The 23619-nt window shown below is 32.0% G+C and overlaps 1 protein-coding gene across 1 annotated transcript in view; it reads right to left on the reverse strand.

Annotated features, from left to right (window-relative positions):
- Nucleotides 1-2693: 2693 nt before the first annotated feature.
- VCPIP1 (valosin containing protein interacting protein 1) overlaps nt 2694-23619 on the reverse strand; it is a 37363-nt gene continuing 16437 nt past the window's right edge. Inside the window, exon 3 of the mRNA XM_074278810.1 lies at nt 2694-9191. Within this exon, the coding sequence (XP_074134911.1) occupies nt 8323-9191 (869 nt within the window). The 3' untranslated portion in view covers nt 2694-8322. The remainder of the gene's footprint in view (nt 9192-23619) is intronic.

A 23619-nucleotide genomic window follows, 5' to 3' on the forward strand; every position in this document is an offset into this window, starting at 1 on the left:
CTTATTTGAGTTTATATTACCTTAAACCATACTTATATTTTCTTATCTCTCTCTCCATTTAATTACTTAGTTATCTTTTAATCTCTAGCACTTATCACAGTATCTAGTGCATAATAGACATTTAACAAATGTTTGCTGGATTAAAATTGAAATTTTCATAGTTTAATTTTTAAGTGAAAAAGTCAATTTTGAGTATATGAGAATTTTATAATTCTTAAGTGACTCCTTTTTTATTTAAGGTTTATCACAAGAAAAACATGCTTTTGGCATGAAAAGAATACAGATATCAAAATCCCAAGAAAGTGATTTATTCATCCAATAAACATTTAGTACCTACTATCTGTAAGGCACTGTGCTAGTTGTTAGGGATATTCCTGCTAGACATAATGACATGAACACATATAAGTACTAAACAGTCAGGGGATGATGAATGCTATGAAGTTAACAAATGGGAAAATTTCTTATAAGAAAATTTGAGGACAGAATTATTTTAAATTTGCAAATTGGTTCATCATATTTGTTTTTGTACATTTTTAAAAAGTCTTGTGAAGCTACTCTTCTCACAACACCAAAACCATTAAAGAGATTGTTACTTAGGAATCAAAAGTCTCAAGTTCCTTCCCAGAAAGTTTAGTGGACTGTGCTCCACTAAGAGAAACTAAAAATCTTAGCTCAATAATACCTACTGGATTTTCTAAAAAGTTATTTGTCTCAACTAAAGTCATAAGCATTTATAAATACATTTACTAGGCAAGTAAAATATTTTAAGGACGACCACACTCTATGATGGGTAATTGTATAAAATTATCAATATTTATAATATGCAGAATATAGAATTAAGTTCTCCTGGGAACATTACTGAGGGGAAAAGATCAATAGCCCCATTTAGTATAGAAAATAGGTTTTTTAAAATCCCCAAAATCTGTACTATTAATATGAAGGTGAATTTAAACATTGATTATCAAATTTATACTCTATACCTGAGATGTTCACAACCTCTCCTAAAAGGAAGAGAAATGAAGAAAATGAAGCTGCCCATTATTGGGAGAAAAAAGAATGGGTCAAGGTGAAAAGGCTACAAGATGCTGGGAAGTGAAGCTGAAGAAAAGCTATAAAAAGTAATTTTCCCTAGGTCTGCAAAATAGAATTGCACCAAATTTATGTAGATTAAAGTAAGTCTAAAATATAATTGTAAATCCAGCCTCAGACATGGAATACTTCCTAGTTGTGTGACCCTGGGCAAGTCATTTAACCCCAATAGCCTCAGCTATATATATATGGAATTGCATAATTTAAAGTGTGATTTTCAGACACTTCTAAGTGTCCTAAGGACGTGAAGTTGACAAATTACAGAATCTTGAACTATAACATTAGTATAGAGAGTTCATGTAAATCCTTATCTCTTTTGGCAAGTGTTAATAACAAAATGACCTGCCATAGCTTTCTATTTATTTGCAAAACAAGAACAAAGAACTGTATAAGATTTCACCCCTTTACTATACAACTATGTAGACAAAGGGGCTTATTACTGTAAATCTGAATTATAGAAAAATAATGCACATAATTCATGTACTCACTGGCTTATGAATACACAATTAGCATCAGTTTTTCTTTTTATATTTTAAGTCTAATTATTCACTGCAAATTGAGACAAACTTATTAATATTTACTATTGCTTATTAATGAATTTGGGTACTATATATTCCTTTAAGCATGTTATACAAGAGAAGTTGAGATTGAACTACACAGGACTTATACCACCTATTTCATTCCTTACCCATCAGTGCAACACATTATCATTTATATTAATACAGAACAGCCATAAAAACACCACCAAGGAGTAATTTTATAGCATGTTTCTTGTAATTGTTCCAGTCTATCAACAATGTTACCAAGTTCGTGTTCACCTAAGAAAATTATAAATGACAGTCCACAAGCAAGATTCATTACTTTATAGCCTCATTTTGTAGTATTTTTCTTTCCCTGCAAGCAGAACTGACCAATATGTGAACCTGACATAAATTCTGAGATTTTCACACATTTATTTGACCTCAGGCCAATGATTATTTAAAAAAAAAAAAAAAAAAAGAAAAGAAAAGAAAAGAAAAAGCCGGCCAAGCCCTGGGTTTAATATGAAAAAACTTCAACACCACAAAGTCTAAGCATCTTCACATTGCTGCTTTGAAAACTATATACAATGTTATCTTGATAAGAAAATAATTCCTTCAGGTACCAGGAGAATTTTTGTTTTTTATGGGGGGTTTTTATTGTTTTGTTTTTTAAATGAATGAGGTCCCTGAGGTGATGGTCAACTAGATCTGAAATATATAGTTACAAGGAAAAATTATTTCCTTACCATTATATATATATATGTGTCCTCTGAGCTGATAAGTTTTTTTGATCCAACTATACTGTCTTGTTAGCCTTTTCCCACTTTGAGACAAATAGCAGGTTCTTAAAGCCTGATTAACTGGCAGACTGATTTTGAATAGGATACCAAATGACCAATTGGTAAGGCAGCTGGTCTAGGTTAAGAGAGCCATAAAACAAAGCTAACAGATCCACTTAATGATCTAACCCATGCTTCTGACATTTATTGTTGTGTTCTCATTAAGTGAGCTTAACTAGTCATGGGCTTTTCTCTAGTTAGTAGAAAAAGGTAAAGGATTACAGTCATAAAACCATTATATAAATTTTTGAAGATACATCAAATATCAGCTTTATTCTAATAATTATCAACCATAAATGACTAAATAAAATTTTAGGCTTAATGAAATATCAAGTGATTTGAATAAGTTATTTCCCTATGATTGCTACTTTATCAAACATGCTAACTCAACACTATTGCACTATTTATTCTGATGGGCATACAAAACAAATCGGAGGCAGCAAATTAACTTATCAAACGTTATTATTCTAATGTATTTTAGAACTTGTTATTGTTTAAATAGACAAATGCAGGATTCAGTTTAGCTGAGATGGGAAAAACATGTAGCCTAATAATTCCATAGCAACATTCTGAAAATTTTTCATGTCTAATCAAGTTTTATAAAAAAAAATAACACAAAATCAAAGTCCTTACTTTAAAGCAGGGATTATTAACCTAGAGTCTATTAAATTTTTAAAAATATTTTTATAACTATTTTAACTAGTTTCCTTTGTTATCCTAATTTATTTTATGCATTTAAAAACATTATTCTGAGATGAGAGCTCAAAAGCTCCATCACAATGCCAAGAGTTCAGGACACAAAAATGGTTAAGAATTCCTTGCTTTGTAGCATACTGTCTTTGCTATTGTGTGGTATTTCAGAGCCAATATTACCAATATTTTATGGCTACATTGCTAAACTTTTTTTTGCTCCTGATTTAAAAATTAGATTTTAAAAATTCAACAATTAGATCTGCATTTAGAAAGAAAATGTTTTAAATATTTGTCTCTTTATAATACCTAACTTACAGAAAAATATAAAACAACCTTTGATGCAGTAACAATTATTTCAGATTATTCAAATAGTTTTCATCTATCACATATTAAGGCATAATTCCAAGGAAACTTAAGAATTAAAAATGATTACCAAAATTTGTGAAATGTGGAGAAGGTGGGGAAAAAAGCAGCATGTTTTAACTTATAATTTTAATATAGCAACCAAAGAAAACTCCAAATACTGTACAGTGAAGTGTAATATGGTACACTATATACTGTTATAATACACTATCATTACATTACAGATTTAAAAAACCCAAATGTAATTAATACAGCAATCACAAATAAAACAAATCAAAACGTGCTAGATAACAATCAGTGCTGTGAGGGATGGTGTAACTTCTATGCTAATTTCTTTTAGTCAACACTTAAAGCACTTGCTGTCTTCTAAATATATACACTATGACTTCTTATTTATACATATTTTAAATAACATTTTCCTCCAAAAAGTGCACTCATTCGTTCTTGGCAATAATCCTCAAAGTCAAATAAACCTGAAAATACTAATAACCTTTTCAGTCTTTTATTGCTCTACCACAGGCATAAAGGCTCAGAAATGGGATTCTGAATTTTAGAAAGGATGCAAGATCTTAAAATGTAAAATACTAAGTAACTGATATTGACAAGGAAAAATAACATCAACTAAAAAGTTCTAGTTTTCCTTTTCTTTTACATGACAATAATCATGTTAATATTGTAATATAAAAGCATAAAGATTCCATAATTTTTAAAAATTCAATGTCAAATATACAAGTAATGGCATTTTCTTCAGTAATTCACATTTTGTCTGATTCCTGCTGTTTTGGAACAAAGCTAAAACTCCCACGATTTATTATCCTAAACATATGAATTAAAACATTTAACACTTCTATGTATTGTCAAAAATGGCAGAACTTGCTAAGCTATCTGGCAAATCTCATGTTGTTAGTACCCTTTGTTATTTTATTCACTAAGCATACATTTAACTATGATGATTTTTTAAAAAAACCAACAGTTCCGGGTCTTCTGGTCCTCAAAATAATAAAATTCTTACAGAATTAGTAATGATGGGCATTAGAACAAAATAATTTAGCAAAACTGATCTAATAATCACTAGCAGTCTTACTTCAGAATATCTATTTTGTTACTAATTTTAAATTTTATAAATAATTTTAAAAGGCCATCTAAATTCAAGTTGTAAAATTTGGCCCAAGGGGGAAACGTAACCCAAATGTAAATTGAGAATTTTTTTTTCATCTCAAATTCTTCTCTGCAGTATTTTAGTAATGAACCAAATCAAAGTACTCTTGAATAAAACAAAATGATATAATGATTTTAAAAAATAAAGATTTTATAATTGCATAAATAAAAAGTTCAAGTCAATGTCATGTTTTTGTATGATTAATATGAGAAGTGGCATGTTAATGTTGTGCCTAAAGAGTCAGACATTCCTAAGTGTTAATTTATAGAAAAATGTTGGCTAGCAGCTTATATGAGTAATTAACCATGTAAAATAATACTGTTATAAACTTCTCCATTTTATAGCTAACAAATGATATATCAGTGATGCTCAACAGATGTCAATACTGACTGGTATGTGAAACTACCAAATGATATTCCCTGAGGTACAATGCCCTGCAAAAAATTACTGCTCACCTTCCATTAAATTTGGTACTTTCAAAGTTTCCAAAAAATCTGCTGTTTTTCAATTCTATCTCAATGGTAAGCAGTAAGGCAGATTTGGGGGAGGGGAGAAGACAACCAACCAATCAACCCCTATACTGCTGCAAAGCAAGAAGTTATCTTCATATCTTCCACAGCCAACAAAAGCTGCTAAATTTCTTACCTACTTAGAAACTTCCCAAGGAATATTATAACTATAGTGAAAAGAAAAACAATAAATTTCAGGCTTTTAAACTTATTCTTAAATGTATCATCTTTTCATAGTTCAAAATTCAGTTAATAATAGATATTTTCCTACATGGCATTGTGCGTGCAATCTTGTTGTTATATATGAATTTTAAAAATTCAACTGGCTTCCCCATACTCATTACCAATATTCTGGTTGTTTTCAGATATCCCTGAACTTGGACCATTAACAACAAACATGATAAGTTTACCTATAAGAAAGATAACTGAAAGGGAAAATATGTAGAAATTAATTTAAAATTTTAAACCAAACTAAACACTGTAAAATAAAACTTAGTTTGAAAAGTTAACCTAAAGTTATGGCATAACTTCTAAGAGGACATAAAAATGCAATGACCACTGCAAGACTTTCCAGTTCACAAAGTAAAAATTTGGTGATCATTTACAGTGATTCCCATGCTATCATAAAGGGTAGGACTAAGATAACAATGCTAAATTCTACAATAATCTATTTGATTATTGTACACGTAAAAGAAAAAGGATGACTGTAATTAAATAGAATGAGACAAAATAATTATAAAGAACCTCTATTTACTGTGAGATTTAGTGAAGATCTGTCATTTTGCTTATCTCTATCAGGCAGCACCTATACCATTCAAGACCTCATCTGAGGGAAAATCATTTCTAGGAATCTGATCACTTCAGAGCCAAGCTTTTTATTCTTTAAACACAAGAGAGCCCAAACTACTGATCTAATGTCCATACATCAGTGTAATGTAAGCAGCCATGCTGTAGCAACAGAAATTAATAAAATGTCTGAGATTATGACCAAACTCCTGCTTTGGCTTGTACATTCTGATTCACATTAGATATGCATGAAAACTTAATGAGAAGTTAACTTTGTGTTTGTTTTACTTTATATTCAAACCGAATTTGTAAGTCATCAATCCAACACACAAAGTCACAAGTGAAGAAAATATTTTTGTGTTAAAGAAAAGGTGATTCTGTGATTTACCTGGAAGCAAGGAATTACCTTGTTAGACAGTTTCCCTGTGGTAAAAGAAGAGGAAATGTACATTTTAGTGACCAAGAAAGCCAAAATAATTATTGTGGTTAGATACTGTAGTCTGTAGATTTATACATGAGTTCTTATACACAAATGTGAAATGTTACTTGGTGGTTATATTTCACACTTTATGCAAAAATAATACATACTATAAAATTATTAGTTTTAAATCTCCCTCAACTTACTCTCTGATCTGCAGAAAGACAAATTCTTCTAAGTAAAATTTAGAAACCAAAAAACCTGAAAGTTTCCAAATTAAAAAAAATAAACTTGATAAAATTAACCCAAACATACCTCACTCAGTTTAGTTTTAAAGTGTTCAGATTCTCCAAAATTAAGTGACTTCAAATGATGTACTTTCACAAAGAGAACCTTTTTTTTTTAAACCGAGAAGCATTAAAGTGCCTCAATTCCTTATGACCAAAAAAAAAAAAAAAAAAAAAAAAAATAGATTTTAAAGTTATGATAGGATAACCTGTGGATTTTTTCCAAATTAAAATATAATTTTCAGGGACCCGTTTTACATGTACAAACAGAAAGAGTCAAGCCTTCAATGCTCTAGAGGAGAGACTATTAACATAAATTTTGTCTTTCATCTATTCAAACTCAATTTCAGTGAACAGAAGAAGAATGTAAAAGCAAAATGCACATAACAGAATGCAAATCTGCAGAATAAGAGGTAAAATAGTGCAATACCATGTCAGGATAAACATTCTTTGTCTTATGGAATAAGCACGACAGCTGCTTCTCAAGGAAGCTGGCACTAAAGATTTCATGAATACACTAAGTGAATGCCAAGTTGCTCAAGGTATAATGCAGCAAAATTTGCATCACAAATTCAAGTGAAGCCAACAAATAATGATCCTATGGGCACCCCAAAAAAAAACACCCCCCCAAAAAAAACAAAGGAAACATTTCCTGCTTCCAAGAAATTTCAACAAAGACACTTAGCATATACAAGTTAAATACCATTGATCAAATTTTTAGAATAAAGCAACTCATTAAAGAATAATTCTCATTTGATAAGTTCTCTGTGACTTGACAAATTTTGAAAATTGGAGATTATGTAACTCTTATCTACCATTATCTATTGCACTTCCTACCACAACACTCTCTAACCAACCTTTCTGTGAGATTAAAAAATTAGGTGGCATTTGCCTTGCTTAGGATTCAGCAGACAATATTAACATGCTACCGCTTACTAATAGAGCACCCTACTGGCTGTGTTGATTCAGACAGTAACATAACGGAATCAAATTCACTTTATCATTCTAGAATAGCTTTTTTTGTTTTAACCTTGCTCAACTGGCAAAAAAACTGTGTATCATTACAACCTATTTCCAAGTTATTTTAATCAAGAATACATACTCTATGAATGTGTTTAAATCTAAGGAAATGTCAGGTTCATATAAAGTGTCTAATATACTGTATTATGAATTTTAATATACAGTTCAGTTCTGGTTGTTCTCAGATTTACATAAATGTATTTTTACACTATAATAAATGTCTGGGATAGTTATTTGGAATAACATTAACTTTAACAAATTTAATTTTTGCCCAGTTCTAGCTTTTTCAATAATCTTAGATACTTTTAGCAAGAGAACTTTCACATGTTTTAAGAATTAAGACTCTCATGGAATTAAAATTACAAAGAGTTTTCAATTACCCACATCTATAGCAGAAACTCATTCTCAGTGCATCTTCTAATAACTAATTTACAGGTAATTCAGAGCCAGCCTGGGCAGGAGTATATTAAAAGCTATTGCCAATCACACACTTGCTATCATGCACTGAATAACAAGATATAATCTTTGAAGTATACATACAAGATTTTTTTCTTTTAAATGACTAATCATGTATGTGGTCCAGCCAACAACATTACATATTCACAATAAACATTCTGCCCTTATAAGCCCCTCACTAATCAAGAATGATCCATTGGCTCAGTTGCATTAGTCATGTCAGCATCTTGACTATCCATCTCTTCAGGTTCCTCCACAGAATTTCCTTTTTGTGCTTTTGATCTTGTGGCAAATGTTGTTCCTACTGCACTTGCCACATTTCCACCAGTTGTTTCCACATTCAAATGTTCAGTACCACCAGTTACAGTAAAAGATTCAGGTAAGCCAGCCTGAAAACTCCCAGATTTTGTTGATGAACTTACAACTTCTTTCCTTTGAGGAAAATCAGTTGGTGACTGCTCTGTGTTCTGATCCCTCAAGTGCCTGTCCATTGAAGCCTGGATAGATGAAACCATTTCCTGCAACTTTTTTCGCTGGGCTTCAATCAAGTTAGGATCCAGCTGCCTGCTGTCTCTCATTGTTACTACTCCAGGAGCTATCCGAATAAGCTCACTGTTACTAGAAGGTGCTGTGAATACAGAAGGATCTGGTTTTGCAGAACTAGAAGCAAAATCTGTCGCGGTACTATGTTTTCTGACAACTGGACCTTCTCTAGCTCTCTGCTCGAGGTGGGGGCTACTGGATGCAGTTCCAAGAGAATGCCCTTTTCCTTGGAAAGCAGTCACATTATGAAGTTGTTCTGATTTCTTTTTCACTACTCCACCACTACCTAATTTCAAAAGACCATGTGATGGACTTGATTCTCGACTTCTTGAAGTAGTCTCTGCTCGAACCTGACTTGCAGCCTCTTTCACTAAATCTTCAACATTAGGACCAATGGGAAAGTGCCCTGCAGTATCCACACACAATTCCAATCTATCTTCGGAAGCATTGTAGACAAAGGTTCTACCAGGAAGATGTGGGAAAGTGCAATGCTTGCCATCAGTCATACCTGTGAAGAGAAGAAAAAAGTCAGAAATTTAATTTCTTCAATTCTTATTTAAAAGATTAGTAAAAAAGCATTGTTACCTCTGAAATATAGTGAAGCTTAACTACATTAACTCAGTAAATGGTCAGCAGCTTTATGCAGCTTTTCTATACCTATTAGTTGAAAAACCAAAGAATTAAAAGTAACAAGGACATCCCATCATATAGAAAATAAACTTAAAATATGTATTCATAAGCCTTTTATCCACTTAAAAGAAAAGGAAAAAATGATAAAGGAAAAGAAAAAAATATGTTAGGGAAATATGATTCAATTGTCTAAAATTCAAATTATATCATTTTTATCAACACATAAATGGACAGTTGCCTAAGACCATACTGGAGAATTGGAGTATTTAATTTGTGGAAATTTATGAACCTCATAGGAACATAACATTGGACAGGGAGATAAAGAGAAAAAACATGAATGAAGATAAACAAGAAAAAAATAAGGCAACACAGTGGTAAGAATACATAATGGAGTCTGCGCCAAATAGGCCAAATAGAAGAACTAGATGATGCAATTCACAACAGGGTACCTGGAGCCAGCTTACTTGCTATTCTTCTATTTCCCATCTCTATGATATAGCACTGACACTGACATCCCTATCCCACCCCTACCCTAAATATCTTCTTTTTATCTCAGCCTCTGGATTATCTCTGGCTTCTGTCATGACTCAAGTCAAATGGCATCTTCCAAAGAAGGCCTTTCTGATTTTATTTCTATCTCCCAACTCCAAGCCACTTGAGCCTTCTGCTTTAAGGTGACAGTAATGTATACCTATTTATTTACAAGCTGTTTCTGCATTGGCACATAAATTCTTTAGGGGCAGAGACTTTTTTTGTATTTTTAATGTTCTTTGCATCTCCAGCTAAATTTAGCCCTTATAGTATCTAGCATATAGCAAACACGTAACAGATGTTTATTGATTGACTGACTATGCAGTTCTCCAGAATTCTGATGACAAAGGAAATGTCTAAAGAGAACAATGTGACTAAACAAGAGATCTCATCAAAGGTACTCAGACTTTTGAAGGACAGTGTAAAACACGGAAGGAGGAACAAATATGAATATTAAAAATTATATTTAATAATACAGGAAAAGCCTCATTGATCCAGGAAGCCAAAAAGAGTCAAGGTTTGCAATAAATACTCAAAATAACAACAAAAAAGGATTTCTTCAGCTATAGTGGGTCAAAATTAATATGAAAGAGAGATATATACTTGTTGCAGAAAGATACGAGGGAAGAACTACTGAATTCCTATTTTGCTGCTGCTTTTTTCTATAAAGGAGAATGATTATCAGACTGGAAATTATAAAATTTGTAAATGTATAAAATTTTAATACGGAATTAGAATTCAAAAACATAAAAGAGATAATAAAGTGTCTAATTGCCATTAATAAGTATAAGATTTCCTGGTCCAGTGAAAAGTACAAACCTGGTAATGAAAGCACTTACAGGTCAGTAATTTTTCATGAATCCCAACAACAAAATCAAAAAGTATGTTGTATTATTTGAAGTGGATAAATATTATCTCAAATGTTGAGAACTAGGTTTGACATCAGGGGACCCTGGATTCAATCCTACCACAGTAGTACTATACTTAGGTGACCTTAAGCAAGTCTTTAACCCCTTTTCCTTATCAGTAAAATGATTTAGTTATTAAATGCATGGCCTAAGGCTCTTCCAGCTTTATGAGCCTCTCGAACAAATGGCCAATGAAAATTAAGTCAATCCCTGGCAAGATCCTAGAATTGTTCTAGAAGGGTTCATTGGCTTGTGATCTGGTAGAGACAAAGTGATTCCTTAGAGGCCAGCATCCCTTCATTAAAAATTCCATGACAAACTTACCTTGTTTTCTTTTCTGGAAGGGTTACTATACTAATACACTTAGCACTTGGTAGGTATAGAACCCTTGGGAAAATCCTGGAGGAGATAGCAAGGTGACATCTGAACTGGACTTTTAAAAATGGGCAAGAATTTTTTTAAAAGCAAAAAGAGAGATTAGTCTAATTATAATGCACAGTGTTAGCAAAGGCAAAGAAATAAAGTAGCATGGGACACTCATCAGAGGACATCTAAACTTGAGTCTTCACTTCACCACTTAGCTGTCTTTAGAGAGAAACACCAATGCTCTGCTAATGGAACTGGACATCTATTCATTCTGGAAAGTAATATAAATAGACTAAAATATTCATATTCAATGATTTCACTATAAGATATAATGTTCTAATGAGGTCACTGAAAGAAAAATTCCATAAAAATTTACATGTGAACACCAGTACTTTTTAGTAGTAGCAAAGAACTAGAAGCAATGTAGATGTCCATTAAACAAATAAACTGGGAAAACAAACGTAATGGAATATTATTGTGCTGCAAGAAAAAACTAACAGTATAAATACAGAAAAGTAAGGAAAGACACATTGACTGATATAAAATGAAATAAGCAGTGCCCCCCTCCAAAAAAAATTCCAACATTATACAATTAACAGCAATGTAGAAAGAACCGTAAAACAATCAATACCACATATAGTGAAATTTTAAAGATCAACCTTGTCCCCAACACAGATATATGAGAAGCTATATTTCCCCACTAGTCTTGGTATAGGTTCTGGTCCATAGATGCAGAACATTAAAAATAACATGAAATTTTTTTCCCTAAGAATTGGTCTATTTTGCTCATTTTTTCCCTTCTTATTCCTTCTTTTATTTATTTATTTTTTTAAGAGATGGTTTTCTTGGAAAAGAGAATAAAAATTTATTTTAAAAATATACATATATATGTATATATATATATATATATATATATATATATATATATATATATATATATATATTTGCCTATAGAGATGAGAAACTGAAAAGAATTCAAATTGAAAATGATAAGTGGAAGAGAAGATAATTCATAAAAATCCATTAAGCCAGATAACACAGAATAGCATGTACGACACAAAATTATTCAAAATGAGGGGCAGGAATAAATCTTACATATTAGATATCTAGGCTAATAATAAAGTAAATTATTTTAACACAAGGTAAATTTAATCTTACAAATTCTCATGATATGTAACTGGAATATGACTATGTTCAGAGATGCTGGGTTTGTCCTTTCTCTAAGAGGATCTTGGTATCAGGGAGATGATACCATTGGTGGTTCCAATGGTGGTACCATTGATACCAAGTGAAGTGGATTTAAGTGAAAGAGGGCTATGCAAGGTTTCCTGCCTCATTTTCCTCTAGGTCTAGTGGCTAGATATAGATTAGGACAACTGCAAATGGCTTTTGAGGCAATGGGAGACCTGGGCCTTTTTAAGCTAATGTTCTCAACAGGTCTCAGTTTGACTGAAGCATCATCCATTCAGTGATTAAGACTTGTTATCAATTGGGCAAAGAGTCTCCTCTTTCCCCTAGTCAAATAAATAAATAGGAGGGAAACAGGGTTTCTGGCCAAAGCAGAAATGACTGCTTTCATTTACATTCAACTTGACTCAATCAAGACCCAAACAATGACCAAATGAGGCTTGGCCTGGGACCTCTAGAGGCTAATCAATGAGAATCAGAGTGGTTTGGGTTTAAGGCATAAGGATCATGTTAGAATTTGACATGCAAAAAGTTGATAAAATAGAAGTGGTAGAATAACTGAACCAAATATCATTCAAGAGAAAAATCCACAAACTACAAAGGAAAAGCATAGTACGGAATATTTGAATGAGAAACAATGGAAGAAGTAATAAGTTATTATGGTGAGACTACTTAAACAAAATAAGAAAATGAATGTATCCAAGAAACTCATTACAAACTGAAATGGAGGCAACAAAGGGTAAAGATAGAGAACTTCAATTATCCAAGTATCTTCTCAAACACTCCCTTTTCTAATAGTAGAGCAGATGATTAATTCTTGATTTGTTTTACAATATTTCATTTTTCTTTTTTTCTTTTCTTTTTTTGCATTTTGTATTTTCTTTTTTTTTTTAATTATAGCTTTTTATTTACAAGATATATGGACAATTTTTCAGCATTGACAGTTGCAAAACTTTTCCCCTCCTTCTCCCCACTCCCTCCCCCAGATGTCAGGTTGACCAATACATGTTAAATATGTTAAAGTATAAGTTAAATACAATATATGTATACATGCCCATACAGTTATTTTGCTATACAAAAAGAATCGGACTTTGAAATAGTATACAATTAGCCTATGAAGGAAATAAAAAATGCAGGTAGACAAAAACAGAGGGATTGGGGAATTCTATGTAGTGGTTCATAGTCATCCCCCAGAGTTCTTTTGCTGGGTATAGCTGGTTTAATTCACAATATTTCATTTTTCAAAAGATTAATAAAGTGTATAAAAGGAACTCTTATTCTTAACAGGATTCTGATCAAAGTGACTGCCAGAGTGGAAATGATAGGAACTTTATAAAGAAAAGACTAATCTATCCTAGAAAGTTCATGTCATATAAAGGAAAGGGAAACCAGGCAAATCTGAAACATACTTAAAACTTCAGTCAATTTCAAATTGTTCAGTTTCAAAGAGTTCAGATTGAATAGGTTCCCAGAACCTAAAATTCATAAGAAAAAGATGGAAGGATTGAATAGGAAGAATACTATTCTAATGACAATTTCAGTAAAGAGCAGTATAATGAGACCAATATGAATATCCAAGGAATATACACTGATCAAGTTAGATTTTTAAAGGGCAAGAAGAGAAAATGGAAATAAAGGCAACAATTGAAAATGTTAATACTATGTCTAGAGGTCTAAACCTCAGAAGCAGCTGAAGCTAGTAATGAATGCTAAAAAAAAAAAAAAAAAACTTTAAAAAAAAGCTATGTTGGAGGCAAGAGTAACATCAGTGAAAGAATGGGACTGCTATTTAGAGGAAACAGATGTTAACAGGTGGGGATAGGGCATTATTTTACTCCCACTTTTTTTTTTCCTAATAAAAACAAGAAAGAAAACAAAAAGAGGTTACTGGAAGGTAAAAAAGAGAGAGAGAATAGTATCTAGTTGATCTCAATTAAGTTTCAAATACATAGGCTGAAATAAACGTCATATCTGTTTAAACATATGCTACACACATCCAAATAAATTAATATCTTTCAAAAATAGAATAGTCCAATTGAACCTAAGCTGTTGTTGGTGATTTTTGAATAATCATGAAAAAAAAATCATGGAAAAGGAATCCCAGAATTGAAGACAGCCAAATGTCAATTTTTTTAAAAAGAAAAACATAAATTTTTCAAACTACAGAGAAGTAAGCTTTACTGATACCTGGAGGAAATTAAAGAATGTATTTTAAAATTAATAAACATTTAGAAGTAAAAGTAGTAATCACTAAGACCCAATATAAATTAATCAAGAAGAGGTCAGACCCAACTTTCTTTTTTTGACAGAATTACTACACTAGTGGACCAGGTAAATGCCACATACAAAGATTTTAGAAAACATCTAACAAAGTCTCTCATGCTTGCCCTCTATTTGTAAATAAGATGGAGAGACAGGCCAAGTGATAGCAGAGTTAAATGGATTTAAACTGGTTAAATGAATAGACCTAGATCCTAGAAAGTTGTAATTTCAAGAGTTTTAACTAGCAAAATGGATAGAAGTCTCTACTGGAGCATCAAAGAGATCTAGTTTATCAGTGATTTGGATAAAAGAACAAATTACATGTTTATTAAACTTAAAGAGAACAAAACCTGAAGAGGCAGTTAAAAAACTAAATAGCAAGATCCAAAAAGATAAATCTAAAATTATGAAATTTAATGAAATAAATAAATGTAAAACTTTGGGGTTAGTAATAATCCAAGAACAGGATATGAAACAGTGGCTAAACCACAAATCTGTGTATAAAACTCCAGCAAACTTAATGGACTTCAAATTCAATACAAGTCAACAAAATGACATAACAACAAAAAAAAAGCAAATGTCATTTTGAACTTTACTGAGAGTACTGTTGTAATATCCCTGGTCAGACTACATCTAGAGTACTGTGTTTAGTTGTATGTGCCACATTTCAGGGAGGTAAATGATAAACTGGAATAGGAAATGATGATAAGAATAGGAAACGTACCAGACAATAACATGAATTATGTCTAGTGCCTGCTGCAGGAACTAGAGAGATTTAGCAAAGAAGAAACGCTTTGAACGACTGTCTTCACAAGTATTTGTAGCTCCTTCATGTGGAAAAGGAGCACAAACCAGTCTTGAAAGTCTGACTTAACAACAGATTCTGGAGGATAATCTAAAATTATGTCTAAATGGACATAAAACTATGCATATCTTTGTACCAAATAATAGCACTACAAAGTCTATATCCCAAAGAGATAAGAAGTCAAAAAGGAAAAGAACTTGTATGTAGAAAAAAATAGAGGTGGCAAGGAATTGGAGATTGAGGGAGTATCCATCAACTGGAAAATGACTGAACAAGAAAGATATTTTACATGATATGTATATGATGAAGATTTTTGAAGGAATACTATTTTACTATAAGAAAAATGAACAGGATGCGCTCCAAAAACCTGAACTTACAGAAACTGATGCAAAATGAAATAAACAGAATCAGGAGAACATTGTATACAATAACAACAATAACCCTATGATGATCAACTGTAAATAACTTAGCTGTTCTCAGCATACAAATGATCCAAGACAATCCTGAAGGACTTAAGATGAAAATGCTATCCATCTCCAAAGAATAGATGGAGTCTAAATGCATATCAAAGCGTTTTTTTATTTTTCTTAGGTTATTTTGTCTTTTTCTTTCACAACATGAATTAAAAGAAAATATTTTGCATGACTCTACATGTATAAGCTATGTCAAATTGCTTGCCTTCTCAATGAGGTGGGGAGAAGAAGGGGGGAGAGAATTTGGGACTCAAAACTTGAAAAAAGGATATTAAAGTTGTTTTTTTCATGTAATTGTGGGGAAATCATATATATATATATATATATATATATATATATACACACACACACACACACACACACACATAATATGTGTATGTATTGTTTATTTTGAAAGCAATAGGTAGAAGTTTCCGAGAGGCACATTTCAATGAGGTTCCCAAGCCAATATTTAGCCATACTAGATCATTATAATAAATCTATTTCCTTCTTTTGACAGACTTGGAAAGGGATGTAACAGTCATCCGCCAAAGTCATACTGCAACTTAAGCTAAGGTTTTTTTCTTACTTTTTCCAATTAAACTATTTATCATTTTTAACTCCCCATTTCTTTAAGCTTCTTCTAAAAATATTATTAAATTATATTAAGCTGTATGCACACCAAGGTTATGTGTAAAATGTCAAAATTAAGCAACTATTTCATATTTTCAAGATTTTTTAAAAACAGAAAAATCTAAGTAAGTTAACAGTATCTTTCAAAAATAAATGAAAAAGACATAAAATTACAAAAATCCTGATAGGGTAATATGATAAAAGCTTGTATATCAAGCTTGTATATAAGTAGGAATATAAATCTAAATGTAGTTGTATTCTTTTCTATTTAATCAGTAAACAATTATGAAGCAAATACTGTACTTTCTACTTAATAATCCTTGTCCTGAAGGTATTAAAAATCTAATGCAGAAGAAAAGCAAATTAGCAAGGGGAAAGAAAGGATACTGTTTCTTTTGTGAGTATAAGAAAGGAAAAAAGTTGGATAATGCTCCTGAGAGGTTTAACATAACTGAAGAGAGCTTCTGTCTAGAGGGATGAAGTCTTAATGATGTGGGATATTAAGTGATATATTGCAAATATTAGGAGGTATATCTAATTATGGGTTTCTGTTCATTTTAAAGGGAACGCCTGACATCCATTTTTTAATATAAGTTTATAGTATATATATGTGTGTGTGTGTATATATATATATATATATATATATATATATATATATATATATATATATATATATATATATATATATATATATGTTTAGAGTTTTCAAAGTATTTATATATAAGATTTCAGAATAATTGGGATGTATTAATTGGCTCTTAATACCACAAAATTGTTATTATAAAACAATTATATCAATTTTTCATTACCACACTGATCTAGTCCCTCATCACCTCATCCCTGAATGCTTGGAAATAGCCTGCTGGTCCCAGCCCTGAAATCAGAGGACCTGAGTTCAAATCTAGCCTCAGACACTTAATACTTCCTAGATGTGTGACCCTGGGCAAGTCACTTAACCCCAATTGTCTCAAGAAAAAAAAAAAAAAAGCTAATTCCTTTAATTCCTCCCCTCAATCCCTTATCCTTTCAACAATCATATCCAATACCTAGCTACAAATAACATTTCCCTTTCTTGCTTGCTGTAGTCTCCATGTCATCTAACTATAATAAACATGCTTCTCCAATACTAAAAAAAAAAAAATTCCCCTCAATCTTTCAACTTCTTTCAGCTACCAACCACTGTTTCTCCTCCCCTTTTATCCAACTTCTGAAAAATGGTCTTTATTCTAGGCCTCCACTTCTTTACTTCCTTATTGTGTACTATTTGGTTTTTTGTTTTGTTTTGTTTTTAATTGGATTTGATTCTTTATGACCCCATTTAGGGTATCCTTGATAACATTACTGTAGTGGTTTGCCATTTCCTTTACCATCTCATTTTCCAGTTGAGGAAACTAAGACAAATAGAGTTAAGTGTCCTGCTATGAAGTGCTAATGGTAGTTATTAAGCAATTAAGTGACTGAGGCCAGTTTTTAAATTCAGGAAGATGAGTCTTCTTGACTCCAGATCTGGGACTCTGTCTACTTTACCACCTAGGTGAACCTCCTACTCTGCCCTAAACCTCTTTGCAATCTAGTGCCTATCTCCTAAACACTACTAATACTGCTGTCTCAAAGGTCATCTCCTATCTGCCAAATCTAGTGGCCTACTTTCAACCAGAAAGGCTTCTTCATTCTCCTTGACTTCAGGACAATGCTGACACTATCATACTCTCCTACACTTTCTTCTTTTAAATTCAAAAGCTTCACTCTCCTTATTCTTCCAGCTTTCTTCATTTGCTTTACTGACTTCCCATCTACTAGGATGGGAAGTTTTTTAAACCCACGGTTTAAATATGGGGTTCTATAACTGAATATGGGGATCACAAAAAATTTGGCATTCAAAAGCTTCACTCTCCTTATTCTTCCAGCTTTCTTCATTTGCTTTACTGACTTCCCATCTACTAGGATGGGAAGTTTTTTAAACCCACGGTTTAAATATGGGGTTCTATAACTGAATATGGGGATCACAAAAAATTTGGCAACAGTAAAAGGTATCAAATATTCTTCCAAGATTTAATTCTTTATGTAAAAATAAACAAGAACAACAATCTCATTGGTATACACATTCACTTTCATCTTTAATAAGTGGCAAAATGATATTATGCCAAGTAATTGGTTTAAAATAAATTTCTTTATGATTAATTATCTATCAATTATTGTTTGATTTGTAGAACTATTTTATATACATATGTATATGCCCAGGATCACATAAAAAATTCTCAGACAAAAAGGAGTCATGAATGGAAAAAGTTTAAGAAGTCCTGTTCTAAATGACTCCTTATTGAAGAATTGGTCCCTGATTCTCCTCTCTACCCTTCCCTTTATCAATCTCATTGACTTTCTTGGCTTCAACTACTGTTGCCTTGGAGAAGCACATGCCTAAATACTTAATGGGTCATATAGCTTCACCAAGATATCCTACTGGCACCATATACTCAACATGACCAGCCTGAGTTTATTATATTCTCTCCAAAACTGCTTCTTTTTTCTGATTTTTCTGATTCACGTAAAATTTCCTGGTCAGAGAAAAAGTCTAAATTACTATTAAAAGATATGTTAATATTATGTAATACTACACATATATTTTATATATTTCTGAGTTTCTAACCTTTTCTGTTTGTGATTTCTGCACAACTCTCCAAAAATTCCCAATTAATTTCTTATGCTGACCCATAATATATCAAAACCACGACAAAGAAAGTTGAGATGTGGAAGGGATAATGGTATTTCTATCAATAACACCATTTATGATATTCCCCATATACTCATTGTTCCAGGAAATCAATAAAAAAAAAAATTATTTAAATACCTACTGTGTAACAGGAACTGAACTAGATGCTAGCATACAAAAACAAAAAGAAACAGTTCCTACCTCCATGTGCATACAACTATCTGCGAAACAAAAACAAAGTAATTTGGCGAGAACATGGTAAAGTAGATAGAAAGTTAGTCCTAGGATTCAGATAAAACTGTGCTCAAACACAATCTCTGACCCATACTGACAGTGTGGCCCAAAACAAATCATTTAACCTTCCAATGTCCTAAGTAATGCTCTAAGGCTCAAAGTTGCAAGTACCTGAACTGTACTGCTATAGAGAATTTTCAATCATCTTGACGAAATCACAGAAGTCATTAAAAAACAAACAAAAAAAAAAAAACCAGGGGACAGTTAGGTGGCACAATGGATAGAGCACCAGCCCTGAATTCAGGAGGACCCGAGTTCAAATTTGAACTCAGACACTTAACACTTCCTAGCTGTGTGACCCTGGGCAAGTCACTTAACCCCAGCCTCAGGAAAAAAACAAACAAAACAAAACAAAACAAAAAACCCTAGAGTAAAGTAGAGCAGCTCAAGGTGTGGTCACTCAGTCAAAAAGTATTAAGGGCTGACATGGTCCCAAGCCTAGTGCTAAAAAGCAGGGATACAAAAAAAAGAGAAAAAAGACATTCCTTATCCTCAAGTTGCTGCTAGGAAGCAGCATTTGAACTGAGCTTTGAAGGAACTAAGGATTCTAATAAGTGGAGATAAAGAGGTAATCATTTCAGGCAGAAGGAGTAGCCTAGGAAAAGCACAGAAACAGGAGATAAACTATAAGTAACAGTAGGAAAACTATTTTGGTTCTATACAGTATATGAAAGAAATAACATATACTGAAACTGGAAAGATAGGTTGGAGTCAAGTTATCAGACGTATCAGAAGAGTATGAATTTTATCATAAGGGTAACAGGGAAACACTAGAACAGTTATTGTTGTTTTAACTACTATATACTGTTACATCACTTTCATTTCCAAATATATCCTTTCCCTCTCACCTTCCCAGAAAGCCATCTCTTGGAAGAAAAAAATTTAAAAAAAATTCATCAAACTTAACCCAACATATCACTCAAATATGATAACATGTCATATGTTGTACCCAATCCCCTTTATTTCTACAAAGAAACAAGGAAACATTTTCTAATCTCATCTTCAGTTTCAAACTTGGCCTCATGATAATTACACAGCATTCAATTTAAGTTTTTCATTCTATTTAATTCTTAAAAGTCATTGTTGATATGTTTTCCTGGTTCTAATGAACTTTATTTTGCTTCTATTTGCATGTTTCTTTATATTCTTAACATTTGTAGTTTCTTAAAGCACCATGGCATTGCATTACATTTACATATTATAGTAAGCATTCCCAATCAATGGGCATCTACTTTGTTTCTAGTTCTATGCTGACCAAAAAAAAAAAAAAAAAATATATATATATATATATATATATTATAAATATGACTTCCTTGGGATATATACTCAGTAATAGGATCTCTAAGTTATAGTTATAGAATTTTTTAATCATTTTCTTAACAGCTCAACATTACTTTATAGAAAAGTGGACTAAAACACACCTTGACTAATAGCATAATTAGAGAGCTTATCTTTCTATACCCATCAGTGAACTTGGGGAGAGGACAAAGTTAGGTTTGGAGAAGAATTGAACTCAATGGTTTCTAAAGACTTTTACAACTTTAAACAGATGATCCTCTGATCTGTGGTCTATAAAAGCTGTGGGTTTCCTACATACCTATTTTGAAAAACAATGCCTGCTCATTTATTCCTCTGAAAAGAAGTTTTGTTTATAGATGCCAGACCTGAGAAATGTAATTGTTAGGAAAGGTGAGAGTAAGAAAAAGAAAGGTAAGAGAAAGGAGAGTATATTGCATTGAGCATTTGAAGAATATTGGCACTGACTCCAGCACCATGGAGAGATGCCAAGCTGCTAAATGTGGTAGTGCTGTTTATGATTTATATGTATATCACACTTCAAAATCAAGTGAAAAGAAATGTTTATCGTAACCAAATTGTTTTTTTTTGTTTGTTTGTTTTGAAGGGGGAAGAGTTCAGTTTGCTCTTAGAAATTTTGTATTTAGATTTTTTTTTTAAATCTAGTGTTTATCTGATTTCATCAACTAGACTCAAGTTCCTCTTGTGCTTCTACATCGCCTTCACCAACTAACCTATATATACAAAACAGACACTCAAAATTACTTCTTAAGTAAACTACATTCCAGTTAACTGAGGCTTCTACTATGTATCTTGTTCTACTTTAAAACAAAGATTCAACAATTCAAGACTTCATTTTATAAAAAGAAAGGTCAGACTAAAAGAGATTAAATAATTTGTTCAAGGTTATATAGCTTATTTTAAAAAAAAAAACAAAAAAAACTGAAGACTAGAACTCATGTCATTTGCCATCTAATCCAGTTTTTTGAACAATAAGATTATAAAGGGAAAGTTCCAGTGGTTTATTAAGGAAAAAAGGTAAATGTTCTGGTTTGTTGTTGTTGTTTTTAATTTATCCTAGGTCCACAGTCATCGATACTATGAAAATATTTAAAGTATCCATCATTAGTAGTGTCAGAATGGAGTAGAACATCCATGTTTTATCAAAGCAGTTCATTCTTACAGACTCTGGATCCCAACCTTCCCCACACCTTTGGTTTTACTCTTTTTTTTTTTTTTTCTTCTTCTTCTCCTTGTCTACCAACTGATTAAGGCACAATTTGTTTAGATAAATAACCAAACTACAGTAGTGTGAAGAAATTTCAAGGGGGGGGAAAAAATCTGAAAGTAGCTTTTGTAAGACTATCTTGAAACCAGTTTAAAGCCCTTAAGCGTATCAGACATACCCTGTCCCAATTTTGGGAACAAAGACCATTCTTCTAGCATGTTACCTTACTTTTTTTCTTCTCACCTTTAAAGGTGGTTAGTGTAAGGTATATAGAAAAAGAATGGATATATTTAAAATATTTGGATTAGATCTCAATCTACTACTTTATTACTCTGTGGCCTTGGATAAGTTATTTAAGGTCTGTGAGCCATAATTATATAACTTGCAGAATTCATGGATCAGACTAGATGACTTACTGCTCTAATATTCGGAAGAGAAATAAAATGAGCTCCCAATTTCACTAATATTTTCCTGTGGTTAAAAAGAAATGACTTTCCAAGGACACTTCTCCCTTTACTCAGTTGTTATCTTTCTGTCTCCGTCCCCAAGAATCCTTCTTTATTTTTTCTGTGACTGAGCCATAACTATTCTCCAACATTCTTCTAATATTACAACCTGGAGACTTGATCTTCTAGTCTGCCCTTTGTTTTGGGGGTCTTGGTGTTTCCTAGCCCATCTAATTTGATTAGCACAACCTGCATATTCTTTTTTTCACCATTGCTGCCTGCCTTTGTTTTCTCTCAAAGCCTTTTTGAGCTTTGGACTATGCCTTTGTCCTATCAAGACACTTAGATTTCTGGATAAATTGGATTAAGGTCCTTTTTCCAGCTCCTATATTCCACTTCGGTTTTGTGATTTTTTTTTTTTTTAATACTGTCTCTCTCACTCAGAGAATTCTCAAAATGCATCAAGTTCACCATTCTCTTGGAAGTTCCTTCAATTCTCTAACATTTGGAAAGGGAATATTTTGACATATCAGTGTTTAATTTTTCATCTCTACCCTGTATCCTTAGAAAAATTAGAATTACATAGAATGTAAGTTACTTGAGGATAGGGAATATTTCATCTTTTTGTCTTTGTATACCCTAAAACACAGCATAGCATTATTATATAGTAGGTATTTCACAAATACTTGTTGAATTAAAACAACAGATTATATAGTTTCATGGCTATATAATCATAACTACATATATATGCATATATATAGCTATACAATTCATACAGCTACACCTAATTAACCTAATAATATAAAAGTGTTTCTTCATTTCTAATCCACTTATGTTGATTATCAAAAAAAGGATAAATGTAAATTCATTTTGTAGCCTATTAACTTTAAAGCTAACTTATAACATGGCGCTTTTTGTGACATTAAATTGTGACTAATAGTCATACAACTCATCTGCTTTCTATATTTAAAACCATCACATCTATATACTAGCAGCTGGCATTTATATGATGTTTATAGATTAGTTGTCAAATATAAGAAAGGAATTATTTAAGAATAAAATTTAAAGACTACCAATACTTTGGAAAATTAAATATACCCCAATATGGAATGATTCCCCATCCCCACTGAATACCAACTAGGAAAAATAGTTTACAGAACAACCACCTAAACTTATTGTCCTCCCTG

This window comes from Sminthopsis crassicaudata, chromosome 1, assembly GCF_048593235.1.
Source record: "Sminthopsis crassicaudata isolate SCR6 chromosome 1, ASM4859323v1, whole genome shotgun sequence".
Classification (NCBI taxonomy): domain Eukaryota; kingdom Metazoa; phylum Chordata; class Mammalia; order Dasyuromorphia; family Dasyuridae; genus Sminthopsis; species Sminthopsis crassicaudata.